The following is a 14,126-nucleotide window of genomic DNA, read 5'->3' on the forward strand; positions in this document are numbered from 1 at the left end:
CACATTCTGACTCACCATTGAACATTTACTAGCATGAAAACCAGGAGGATAAAAAAAATCATATTGGTTTCTCTTTTCTTTCTTTCTTCCACCCTTCTAAAACTATATAAATTAAGGAAATAGTATAAAACCGAGGTAGAGTTGAAGCCAGCAATGTGTGTTATTGTTTCCTTGCGAAAGGACAGGTTCTCATCCATGTCTTAAATTTAGCATCTGTTTTTGTTCAAAATAGTGTAGGAACAACTGTGAACATTTTCGACCCCTTCAGAAAAGGGTGAAAAGGAGCTGCAAAATTACTGGGGGAGGAGAAGTCCGAGTGTTTTAACTGAGTGCATCTATACTAACAGGAGGCCTTTTTAAAGGCTTCCTTGAAACACAATATTGTCTTCCAGGGTTAATCCAGGATAGTAACAATTAATTGTAAATTGAGAAACGGCTTTAATTCTTCAAAACTAGAAAAACCTGATGCACCAAGCCCACTCACTTAAAGGGCTAGCAGAAAGAAGACAATGTGGCCTCACAAAGTGGGAGGCTTGCAAACTGTTTAGCTTTTAGAAATGAAAGTGAAGTGGGAATGAAATTCACTCTCTCTCTTATAAATTTAGCATCAACAAATGTTTTTACAACACATTTGTTTGCTGGATTAATGTGATTTATGTCTTGTATCAAGTCATCTGTGATGGTGTTCTTTTTGGCTATCTGGACATAGTTTTTCATCAACACAAATCACTGCAATTACATGACTAGTAGAAGGGAGAAGGTTGATCACCAGTGATAAAGCCCAAGATGGATTAGTGTTGTGTTTCTTATATCTTTGTTCCTTATCTTAAAAAGCCATCCTTAGTTGCTTTTTTCTGGTCTAACTCTTACACTTTATTTGCTTGTTTCCTGCTACTTGAGTGAGAACCATTTAAGATATTGGTAGGTTTTCTTAGTGCAAACAGAAGGGTTTTTAAGTTGCAGTTTCATGAACAGTTTTTTACTCATGAAAGTGGCATAATTTTGAGTAACCAAAGATTTTAGTATAGTATGATATGGTAGTACATTAAAAATATTTAAAACAATGCCATTTGAGCGTCTTATTCTCTGCTCATACTCTCTCAATTTGCATCACTATGAAGATACCCTGGGAGATATCTAGAAGCCATCAGGAAAATTCGAGTTCAGATTGGATTGTGCAACAAAAAATAGTAACTACTGTAATGAAGCCAAAAGAATAATAAGTAATAGAGTTGAACCCATACTGTTCCTGTAATATTGGATATGTTTTATGCTTGCTTATTTTGACTGTAACTTCCACTTGCATTCTTGAAATGTTATGATATGTAAGAAACTACCACATTGTAATCTTTATTTTGTCTGTTTTTAAAGGCATATGATGGGTTTGCCAGTTTAGGAATATCGCGATTGCTGGAACCTTCTGACATGGTTTTATTAGCGATACCTGACAAACTGACTGTTATGACCTATCTCTATCAAATAAGGGCACATTTCTGTGGCCAGGAATTAAACGTGGTTCAAATAGAGGAGAACAGTAGTAAAAGCACATATAAAGTGGGTAACTATGAAACGGACACAAACAGTTCTGTCGACCAGGAAAAATTCTATGCAGAGCTGAACGACCTGAACCGGGAGCCTGAGCTGCATCCACCGGACAGTGCTTTGGCAGACTTTGCTTCTCAGGACGACTCCGTATTTGTAAATGACAGTGGTGTTGGCGAATCTGAGAGCGAGCATCAGACTCCCGATGACCATTTAAGCCCAAGCACAGCTTCCCCTTCTTCTCGCAGGACTCGAAGTGACACGGATCCACAAAAATCCCAGCAGAGCTCTGGAAGGACTTCTGCGTCTGAAGACGTTGGGAAGTGTAGCAGTACAGATACAACGCAAGCGCAGCCTACATTTGGAAGGAAGAAACTGCTGATAGCCGACACTTTAGACTTGAGTGACTTGGCACATGTCGGTGATCAAAAAGAGGATGCATCTCCCACAGTTGCTTGTGAAGATAATGACAAGAAGAGACACCAGATCTCAGGCAGTACCATTGGTTTCTCAGAGCAGGAAAAGCTGGGATGTATAGGATCCACAGAGAGCACAAGAGCAGATCCTGGTTCACCTGTCACAAAGCCGAGTTTATCTCCTACTTCTAAGCTTGGATACTCCTATAATAAGGATACAGATCTTGCAAAGAAACTGCATGCTTCTCCGAGGCAAACAGAATCTGATTCTGACAATGATGCCAGAACGGCTTTAAGTCATGCAGATCAAACTGCAAAAACAGCCCAGGTAAGAAATTTAAACTTTCTGTATGCCTGTGAGTCAGGATGGAGGTGCTCTTTAAGTTCTTTCTCCATGTTTGTAGTTTACACCATATCTTCAGTATAAATGGCAAGATGGGCAGTGTATTTTTATTGCTGGGCAATACTTCGACTGAAAGTAGGTGATGCTGAAAAAGAGCCATTACATGAAAAATTCATTTATAGGAATTGTCCTGCTGTTAATCTTTCCAATCTCTCTCCAGTTAAAGGAAGTAATGTTGTATTCTCAACCAGCTCGAAGAAGATGGTTTCAAGGCTTTTGGCACCTTTCTTCTGAGTATTGCATGCTGAAGCAGAAATTGGAAAATCAATTCATTGATCCATATTCAAAAAATGTAAAGTTTTGAATACCTTAAAATATACGAAACATATTTCCAAATCTTGTCTGAGAAACCACATGGCTGTGTGAACATAGCCCACAATGGTGAGGCAGAAGCCCCAGAATATTAAGTTATGCTGTTCACTGAGGGACCTCGAGCGCATTACTTAACCGCAACATCATTTTCCTTTCTATAAAGATAAAAAGGATATGCCCACCTACCTTGCAGATTTATTGAGAGGATGAAATTTGAATATTATATAAATGCTGGGTATTATCAGTAAATAGTATCATCACAAAAATATGTAAAAAATGTTATCAGCCCTGTTTACAAAAATGCCAAAGCATGCTTATAACTTTATCCCTGTGAAGAGCTTTCTTGAATTTTGGCTTTGTTCAGCTTTGTGCCGTTAGCTCTGATGAGAAAAGAATATAGCCAGTCTTTTGGTAGTGTGGATTGCTTCAAATATTTTTACATTTTCGCCTGAGCAAGCATCATAAAGATTCATTTTATTGCAAGAGAAGCAGTCCGTGGGTGGGTGATAGTGGCCAAATATTAGTTCCATAGCCAGCTAATTTCTTTCCTTTAATTAGTGAAGTCCCATGAAGTTTCTCTTTGTCATCATCTTTGTGTACTGGATGAGAAAGGAACAATTTGGCCCATACAGAGTAATAGAGCAGGATGAGACAGGATGTCTTCTCTACAAAGATTTTCACGTGCAAGGTGTAATAGGCCAAGAAAAAGGAAGAGATGGCTTTAAAGACAGTTCCCTGTTGTTAATCTTCTGTGCATTTGCACATGGTAATAAAATCTCAGATGTGAGCCTCAATCTTAACCTTGAACACTCAATTGATGGTTAGAGTCAACCACCTCAATTTCCACGTGGTTGTTGCAAGAGCACAACCTGCAATATCTGTCCCAGCTCTACCTCTGTAAAGGCCTAGAGACACATTTTCCCAGAGTCTTCACAGTTGACCTTGACTAAGAAGTCAGCGCTTGGGAGTATATATGTATGGGAGCTGCTCATGTTGCCTATGCAGAAGCCCCCCTTCTATTATTTTTACTCTACAATATAATCAGTCGTGTATGAAGAAGGGACTTTCTTGTGGATATTCATAAATGAAGTAGAAGCAGATATTTTTGCAGGTGTCTTTGCCTTGTACCCAGTCTCTTTGTGTTCAATTTAGGTTATAAATGAGCGATACCCATATAAGTAGTCAACAAAGCATTATATTTGCATACATATTAAAGTAAATAAGTAAACACATAGCACATTTAACATAGCTTCCATGAAGCCAATTATTTGTTTTCCACAGTTGCAGTTTAAAGGCATTAAATGTTGATAGAAATTAAGTTTTAAGGGGAGGGGAGAGAACTCTTATTTACATTATAAAGGCCTATGACTTTTTTAATTTTACATTTTGATCATCTTTACTTTTCATTTCTATAGAATGCTCTGTCCCCTCATGAAGCTGTAATCCATGTGACTCCTGACCTTCATTATATAGGAAGGCTCCTGGCTATTAACTACTGTATAAACATTAAGTACCCTGAGGCTGCCTTGCTGTTAATTATATTTCTTTATTTTTAAGCAACGAATGTTGTCAAGACAGGAAGAACTTAAAGAACGAGCAAGAGTTCTGCTTGAGCAAGCAAGAAGAGATGCAGCTTTAAAGGCAGGGAATAAGCAACTAACCAATACGATCATCCCAGCCCGCAATAAGCAGCTGAATGATGTAAGAAATATTGGCCACTATGGCAGTTTACATAGTTAAAATTTATTGTATGTGCATATGCTTTTGTGGGGGCATGTCCTTGCAGAATATTTCTTTTCCACGCTGAATTGCTCTGATGTGTTGCGTACCCTTCGTTCACTTCTGAAGCCTGTTTCTCCTGCTGTTTTGGTGAACAGAAAGATGCCTTAGACTTCACTGGAAGCAGAGGTCTGGGAGCACCTTCTTTGATTGGCACTGCAGTTTCTAATGGAATGAAAAACAAAAGTTACTTGTTAAATGATAGTGAAGTAATTTATGCTTTTTTTGATTACTTCTCTTTTTTCAGTTAATGTAAATGCATTCCCTGAGCCTGTGATGTCAGCTACTTGCTGCTTCATAAGTGTTGTTGCAGTGAATGAAGCTGCTTGTGACAGTCTTGTAAAAGAGTTGATGGAACAATTCCTTTTTATCACCAAAGTTGATTATGCTGGTGAGATGGGAAAGTGGAGCTGGGGAATGAGCTCCAGTGTTGAAGCAGCCACAGTTGCACCTCCAGTGGCCTCCGTGGTGACCTGGAAGGATGCATACTCTCTGGAGATGAAAGCTAATTAATTTTTATGCAAACCTTTGCAGTGCGGGTTTTGTGATTCTGACTATTGCGCATTAGAGACTGTACTGGCAACTGAGAATGTAAATGTAACCGAAAAATAATGATACAGAGAAAGGCTTGAATCTTTACTGATTCACATCTTTCAGAGCCTAGTCCTGAGGGGCAGATTCTGCTTTTTACATAAATGGGATCAAACAATCAAAAAATGAGTACAGTGATTTACATGTCTCATTTCATTCTCTTAACTGTCTTGGATCCATGCTGTACTTTTTTTTTCTTAACAATTCCTCTCCCCAAACTGACACTTCTTTTTTCTTCAAAATATATTCATATATGCAGACAAGTCTTATTTGTATAATGATAACTTGATGATATATGTGCAATTTTTTCATTACGTTGTATTTAAGTTTTTCCTAGATAAGTATATTTTAGTATAAATGTCACTTCAGATTTTTTTTAATTAGTTTTTCATAAATCAAACCGCGTTAGAGGAGGGATACTATAGGCAACTACTCAGGCAGGAACAACTGTAATTAACGTTGCCCAACATTTTTTATTACAAGCTCCTATTTTCAAAGGTTTTACAACTTTGCTAGTATTTCATTGTTTGAGCTGAAATTTTCCCCATCAGCTTTCTGCCTCAGGGTAGTATTTATTTTTTTTTTTTACTTCAAAATGAGAAGTCATAATGTAGAGTCATTAGTTACTTTTGAAAATCTTGTCTCGCAGGCCTTGCTGTTACCACTTTACATTTGTCATATGAGAACTATGAGTTACTGTTTTCTTGGTAAACAAGTGAGAACAATATACAGTGTGTGGGGTTATATTGCTGCTTGAGGTCAACAGAAGGGAGGAAATTTCCAAGTCTGTTCCATGGTCATAAGTACAGGTTACTTGGTATGTGCTCGCCTGATTTGTTTTGGTAGAAGTCTTTCTTGAAAAAAAACAGTGTTCCTGTTTCTCCTCTAAGCATAGAGCAAATACCTTAGACCTTCTTCAGCCTAAGCCTTGCCCTTCCTCTGGTAGAACCAGTACTGTGTTATTTTTTTCAGTAATCATATACTCTGGGCTTGCGTGTCTTTTTTTTTAATTTTTCCCCTTCCACTTTTTTTTTAAATCTCTGTTGTCTCTTTATTGACCACTAACTGGCCCCATGAAGTACTGGCTGTTTTCCCATGACATGTCCATTCTCTTGGCTGTTTACCCCTTTTTCTTGAGTCTTCTTTCTTGCTGCATTGTGCTTCCATCTTCTCATGTTTGTGCTCTGGGGTTAGGCCCATGTCAGTATTCTCACTTGCTTTACTTTTTTTTTTCTTTTTAACTCAGAAATTGATGAAGTTGTGGGAGCAGAAGATTAAGGCACTGAATTTGCTCATATACCTGTTAACTCAATGCCATTTTCCTCTAAGTCACATATTTCTCGTTGCATCCCAAGCTGCATCTTCTTCCCCTTCTTTAGTTTGTGTTTTCTTGTTCTCTCCTCTCTCTCAGACTGTATTTCAGCTGTCTGCCCTGGCCATTTCATCTCCCTTTCTTCTCATTTTTAACTTTTCTTTCTTAATACCCGCTCTCTTTACTCTTTCTTCCCTTAGACATCTTCCATTCCTGTTCAACCCAACTGATTTAGTCCTGTCATTCTCTGCTTACTTCCTCTATTTGTATCATATTAGCCCCTTTTCTCCCATTTCTTCCCTACTTGCACCGTGGTAGTTGTTTTTCCACTGTTAGGTCTGCTCATTTGGAGCTTCTCAGAAGCCTGCAATCTGCAAGCTGTATGCATGCCAGCCTGTACGGAGGTATGCAAGCCTGTAGGCAGGTATTTGAAGTTAAGAAGAGACTGCATTGATCAGAAACTCCTTGAAAACATGCTCATGGTTTGGGAGGATCATAGATATGTCCTTAAAATTGATGCAGCCTTTTGGAGACTAGAAGAATTAGCTTAAGAGCTCTGTGAACAGAGTTACTGATCCCCTCATGGATCCTTTTCTCTATGGTAGATTTATAAACAGCTCAGCCTTTCTGCTTGCTTTCTTGATGTAGGTGTGCATGTAGTGACTCTTTTACAAGATGCTTCTGTCATTTCCAATCTGGTGTAGCAGCTGTAATCACTTAGCTTTTAACCAGGAGAGCCTTTTTATTAGCTTACTCATTTTTATTTAACTCACCTTTTCTCATGATGAATATCACAGGGCTAGAAGGGACATATCTGCTCCCACCAGATGCTGTAAAATATCAGCCTGTAGTGATGGTTGTTAGCAGCGGCAGCTTGGCTGGAATGAGGTGTTGGAAAGGCGAGGAGACTGGAGCTGGTCTGTGCAACCTAACTGGCAAAGTGACAGGCTAGAGAGGACCACAACAAGTGGGAAATACTTGGGAGTCACAGAGCTAAAAGGTCTTTCCAGCAGGGAACCCTCACTTGCAGAATGTGGAGTGGAATCCGTAATTCTTGAATCTCAGTATAACTCCGCTGTCAGCAAATATCTGTGAAGGCCAGCGGCAAAACGCTTGTCTTATTCTCCTTTAATGACTGGTCCACATAAAGAATGGAAATTTACTGCAGCTGTCGTTTACTCTGTAAACTCAAATGGCTATGGTTATGGAGTCAGTGTGATTACAGAGAATGGAATTAGGAGTTAAGAAATGCACAGGCAACTTTAATTAACCTCCTTTGTGTATATGCATTATGATGCAGTCTTGTGATCACATACTATTTTCCCCAAAGCAATTGTGTCTTATTTAGCTCAGAGGATTGAGGTGATATAGAAGGCTGTTTGTCCAGAGGACCTCTGTCCTTTCGCTTGCAGAAAATGAAAGGTGTGCGGCAAACGAAGCAGGGATTGCAAGGAGCAAAAAGATGAGGTCACGGTTAAGGTGCTTGGAAGAATTAAATGTAATGCTGCCTTTGCCTCAGAGTTCCTGATCAGTACTGCTAAGTCTTTTGAACCAAACTTCCTCCTAGTGGTCATTAATTGTGTATCCTTCCTTTCCAGATTGCCATTTGAGGTGAAGGTTTGATTTGCAGAGGTATTGAGCATCCAGGTCTGTCAGGGAAATCACTTGGATCTGTGCTTGAGGCACATAAAGGACTGCATAAAGCTTAGTATACTGAAAAAAACCCAGGTAATAGGCTTCCCAGAGTGAGCACCCAGTGTTAGATCCTTTTAGCTGGATCTCTCCATCTCAGTTCCCATCCGAAGAACAGGGTAATAACATCACCACGGGGTGTTGTGAGAAGGGAATGTGATTAAAGCTTTTGAGGCACTTAAATACCGTAGTGATGAGCACTGTAGAAAAGCCCTTGAAGAAATTAATAATTCTGTCCACAGAGCAAGATTTGAATATTGTGGAGTAAAGAATGGTGCTACATACTGATGGGCCTATGTATTGAACAGTGAAAATAAACCAAAGTATTGGTAGAGCTGGGTAGAGCTCAGATCTGGGCTGAATATCAGGGCATAGTAAAAGTAAAAGGTGGTGCCACGACAAGGGTCTATTCTAAAGGATACAGAGCGGGATGAAAATTAAGGTTGTGCTCAGTAGTTTTATTTCTGGTATCTCCTAAATCATGTGTCAAATTCTTTTAACTTGTTTTTGCAAGGTAGATAGCTTTAGCAGAGAATGCTGTATAGCATGAAATTAATGAAAAATAGTGCTCATCTGGCAAAGGATGTGTTTTTCTTCCTAACGCGGGCCACAGATTGTTCCTGAAATTATTTGGGTTTTGCTGGAGCTAAGGATTCCTCCTTGGTGAATTTAGGTGCAGGACTAGGCCCCTCGTATGGATTCAGCCAAAAATTTTGCATATTTAGGATCTAGCATATGTTCTGGGATGCAGGAGTTCAATAGCGTGATACATGGAGGGAATCGCTCTGTCTTTTGCCTCTTGTGAAATAGGAAAGTAGTAATTCTTTTTTCACAGCAGCATTCTGAGGATGACTACAGTAAAAATTGTGAGGGACTCAATTTATTCAATAAGTATTTAAAACCAACTTAATAAACTGAAGGGGTGTTTCAGAGAGCAATCCTGCTGCTGCTGCTGCTGTGCTTAAATGCAACTGTTGCTAGCCTGCTTTCTGTACAGAGAAAGATTTGGTTTTACTTATCTCTGCTACCATTATTTCATATTTATTCAAGTTGAATGACAGCTATAGCTGCCTAAATATAAAAAAAAAGTTTGAAAGAGCAGTGGGGACTATATTCAGCTTTTGTAGTAGAATTTGCAGATACGAAGTACCTCACCAAAAAGCTGTTACCTCCAAACATGCAAACACTGTCTGTATACAGAGGGCAGCAGGAACGGGCTATGCCATGAGATTGTTTCTTTCTGCTCAGAATATTGCTTTTTATGACTTCCTTGCTCAAAGGACTTGTTGCAGCTGTATCTAATTCATGTTTAATAAGCTCTTTCTACTTCAGGTGTCAATCTGTATTGCCTATTACTTTTCATTTTCATAAATATTTGAGTGCAAAATGGTAACTTTTTTTGCATCCACAGTGGACTACTGGAAATGGAAGTCTTTTTAGAAAAGCTTCAGAAAGTGACAAAATCTGAAAGGAGATGAGTTTGTATACTCTTACTTTAATTTTGATTTCATACATTTGCATGGATATGGGATATGCCAGCTGCAATAAAATTAAAATAAAGCATTATTTTAAATGCTCAGAAAAAAGCTTTAATAAATGGTCCCATTTATTGATGATGTCCTGCAATAATCTGCTGCCCCTCTGAGCTAATAAACTCCTAACTGTCCTGCTCTAAAATGTGACCGAAAAGTAAACTCTAGTCAACGTGACCAGAAGTGGTACAGAATGCAAATTCAGAGTAGACAACAAAAATAGGATATTTTAATTTGATTGAAAGATGCCTTAAACTCAAGTTAGCATTGCAAGTATTCTTTCCTCCAAATATTTTAACAGGTTCTTGAAAATGAGTACCGGATAGCTTTACTCAGTAATTTTTATTTCTACATGAAACCAGAATCCTTACTTCTGTTGCGTTAGGAAAGGTATCTAGCTCATCAGTGGATTTTTTTTTTTTTTTGTAGTCTCCTCAGTTGGAAAATAAATGTCTGTGATTGAGGTGGTAATGTTAATTAATTTAAGGAAACACTCCCAAGTTATTCCCATCTTGTTTTTCTTAAAAAACAAAGAGAGAAAAACTGATCTTTATTAATTAAACATCTAACATGAATTTATTGAGGTGTAGAACTTTGCAGATGGCAACCTTGGTCTTTTAATATTAATTGGAAAATATTGATTGAAAAAAGACTAGTCTGTCATGCTGATAATTGTGACCAGATTTAGATATGATCACTAGATCTTCCTGAGATTACAAAGAAGCAGTTACCATCTAACTGGTAAAAAGATTGAACATTATTTTGGTAATCCCTGAGCTTTGGTAACTTATTCCCTGTTGTTAATTTGTATGTCTTGTCTGTATGCCACTATAAAGTGGTTAAATACAGTTTAAGCTGATAAGACTATGCTGTATAGTATTTACATTTCATGAGCATTCCAAGTTCTATAGCTGTTTTAACAATATACCTTTCTTTAAATGAAAGTTAGACCTGCTGACTGAACACTTCAAAACCACAACTGAACTCATATTTACTTCTTTATAACGACATGGGAAGCTTGAGATAGCCTGATCTCATTTCCTTGATGGCAAGAACAAACAAGTTGTTTTATTTAACGTTACTCAATACATGAAAAATAAAAATAATCTGTAACTTTCCAAGAAGGCTCTACATCTTTTGACTTCATATTTGATCTATTTAAGCACTTTCCTACTATGAAGTTGTGATATTTCACTGTACAAAAATACTGCTAGAGACAACTCCCTGATGTAGCTGGGAAAATAAATCAATTAGTGCAAGTAAACTAATTTCTAAGAAGAATTAGTATGCACTGTCAGTTTTATACCAGGAGGGATTTCATGAATAAAGTGTAACCTTTGATAATGCAAGACGAATATTACGCAGTTTAAGTTTTAGATATAAGTGCGTGAGATTCTCAGCTGAATTTTATTACTGTTATTTCCATAAGCTGCATCTGTTTATACCACTTAAGCATCCGGCCTAAATATATAAATACACGGTTATTTATTATGTGGATGTAAATTCAAGGTGCTGCATAGTCTGCAGCCGTAACATTAACTTGCATGCTCACAGAAAATAGGCTGTCAATTTATTAACTGAATTTTAAAATCATCTGAACAACATTAGTTCAGAAACTTAAGCATCTTCTATCCGTTTATAAATATTAGCAAAAAAAAGGTCTCAGTGTTTCAGAGCTCTCCCTTTGTGTACGAAGCGAGACCCGGGTTTCTTAGCATCTGGAATGCTCTTTTTCTATCACTGCTAATAACTGTGGACGTTTTGTGTGTGGATGTTCAGTACACGCTGTTGTGAATCCCAGGATGATATCGCCATTACTTAGAGCTGTATTTTGCATTGCCTATTCTGTTATTGCTCAGCATGCACAAGGGTAGAGTTAAAATCTTTATTCATTTCATTTTAAAATGTTTCTTTTGTTCTCCTTATCATGTTCTGGCTTTCCCAAGGATATATGCCTTGAACGAAAAGTCACATGTGCATTACTAATTGTGTGCCATTGTATTTACAGTTCCTAGTGGTGGCACTGTGAAGCTACTAATTCTTTTGCTTCACTTGATGTAAAATAATCTGAGTGTCTTTGATAGCAGTGAAACAGTATTAATTGTTTTGTACATTTCTTGGTCACTCTTCTTAGGTGGTCTTCATAATCTATTAGAACTTTCAGCCAGATTTTTGTAATGTCATGCCTCCAGCAGTGATTAAATTGGTAATTAATGAACAGTCCTTGGCAACATAAACCACATCCCGTTAATTTTCCCTTTTGAGTTTTTAGAAGTTGTCGTCTCTGTCAGAAAGCGTTGCACCACCTTGCTACGGCCCCTTGGCATGAAACCACGACGACTTGATTTTTTGCAGCCATTAGTAGATCAGAGCAGTAATTTCACAGTATTTTGGTCAGGGTAATTATAGTACCAAGTACCGAGTAGAGTTGGGAATTCACACAAGAAGTCCAGAAATACAAGGTGAGCTTCCTTGTGTTCACTGGGACGTTATGATTAGTTTAATTGGGCTTTGTTTGATTTCAGCCGCAGAGACTCTTTGTGCCATGGCACTGCAGCGACTTTCCACTTTAGTGTTTCTGACCTGCATTGACAGGAACTGGTGCAAAAATGAACTCTTTGAAGTGGGACTCTTTGGAGAGGGCGACTAAAAAAAGGGAAAACTGATGTGCGAATAGTTTACTGTAGCAAAGCTCGAAACTGGACCGAATACTCTGCGTTTTGTGGGTGATGTGATGCAAGTTCTTTTATATTTTCAGCCAGAATGGATAATATTTCTGCTATGTTCGTGCAAATGCTTAGTAAATTACTGCATTTAAAAACGCAATCTTTTTTTAATCTCTGGCTTTTATATAGCACCTGCTGCTCTACCTTCCTTTGAAGATACAGTCGTTTCTCCCACCAGAAATACTGCGAATCATCTCTTTAGTCCTGCAAACAAATCTGGGCGAATGCATTAATGAGACTGCAGCTGCACTTAGTAGTTCACATGTCACAAAATAGTAGGTAAAGGCATTCATACTTGAGTGACTGACTATAGGTGTAGCGGCCTTCAGCAGTACATTGTGCACATTAAAGTTTAAATAGTCACTTGCCTGTTGGCTTCTGAATGAAAGGACTGTCACTGGTCACTTCTCCTGAAGCCTTAATGAAACCAAATAGTTTGCTACGAGTTTGGGCCTAACCATTGGGGTGTTTCATGCAGTCTTGTCAGTTGATGTTCATGAATTGACTTGAACGGAGATCAAAGTGTTTCTCAAAATGGAGAAGCGGGGAGAGAGACAGCTCCTTCAATTGCACCACAAGAGCTAATCAAGCCATCAGTTCTTTATGCACTCTGCATGCCTTTAGAATTTAATACCCAATGGTTTGTCAGGACAAATTGAAATTCGGGGGTTGGGGGGGGTGTCCCTCCTCGGCCCGCTGCAAGTAAAATACGCGCTTCACTCTTCTGGAGGCTCATTTTGATAAATTTTATAATTCAATGTAAAACTGCAATGTTGATTAAATATTTGGGGTTGAAAAAAAAAGTTAAGGTAAAGGATTCAATGGGCATTATACGCCTTAGTGCTGATTAAAGATCCAGGTTTATAAGCGAAAGAGAAACTAAACTCAGTGTGATTTTTTTGTTTCTTTGATTGCTAATGAACTTTTTTGCTGAAACATTTTAAAATGGATTCAGAAGATAGTTTTTTCAGTGTCAGTTAAAACAAAGTCATGTGAAAATGCCTCTGTCTCCCCCTCCCTCCCTCTCTCTCTTTTTAATTGATATGATTTAGGCAGAGGAAAATGGTAAGGGGGATTTTTCTATTGCAGAAGCAATTTTTAAGGGATTTAGTCTATTTTAGCCTGAAGGTCTTCACACTAATGAGAGCACTTAAGTTACGTCCAGGCATTGATTAGACAGCTCATCTATCAACTGGAGCATGAGAATTTGTATTTTAGGTACCTGTTATACATTATAAATGTATATGATTTTTTTTATTACTTTAGACTTTATTTTCCATAAATTTTTAATTACTTTCTTTCACATCCAAGGTGGCTGTAATGCAGCTGACAGAGCACAAATGGTAGCATGGAAATACTCTACATTTGATGAGAAATAACATCGAAACTGCATCTGTAGAAATTGGCGTGCCGAATGTGAATTGCTACCCAGATACATTCCTTAAACTGCCACGAGCCCCCTTAAAGTCGAAATACATTTATTCAGGGAACATGGAATTATATATATTAAAAAATGCCCAACCACCACCCCCCAAAAAAAAAAACTGTGAATGCTCTCTCTACCTGTAGGTTTTTTGCCGTGTTTAAAACACAACAGCATCTTAATTATTTTCTGAACCATTCTAAAAAGCACAGCTTTTGTAACTTTTTGACATTTCAGGTTTAAAAAAAAAAAAATTAAAACGTTGCCACCAGCCTGCACTATGAGCAGCCTGTAATAACAGTTAAAAAAGCTTTCTGAACTATTTGACAAGATTTCTTAGTGCTGAGGCCATATGCTGTAGCCTTTAAGCTATTTCTTCCTATCAGTTTCATTATCAC

General features: G+C 38.0%; 1 protein-coding gene across 8 annotated transcripts in view; it reads left to right on the plus strand.

Moving 5' to 3' along the window:
• EHBP1 (EH domain binding protein 1) overlaps positions 1–14,126 on the plus strand; it is a 229,358-nt gene that overhangs the window by 155,360 nt on the left and 59,872 nt on the right. For all 8 annotated transcript variants that reach the window (XM_076334976.1, XM_076334977.1, XM_076334979.1 and 5 more), the window contains 2 exons: positions 1,372–2,286; positions 4,231–4,374. In XM_076334976.1, coding sequence (XP_076191091.1) covers positions 1,372–2,286; positions 4,231–4,374 — 1,059 coding nt within the window. The remainder of the gene's footprint in view (positions 1–1,371; positions 2,287–4,230; positions 4,375–14,126) is intronic.

This window comes from Aptenodytes patagonicus, chromosome 3, assembly GCF_965638725.1.
Source record: "Aptenodytes patagonicus chromosome 3, bAptPat1.pri.cur, whole genome shotgun sequence".
Taxonomy (NCBI): domain Eukaryota; kingdom Metazoa; phylum Chordata; class Aves; order Sphenisciformes; family Spheniscidae; genus Aptenodytes; species Aptenodytes patagonicus.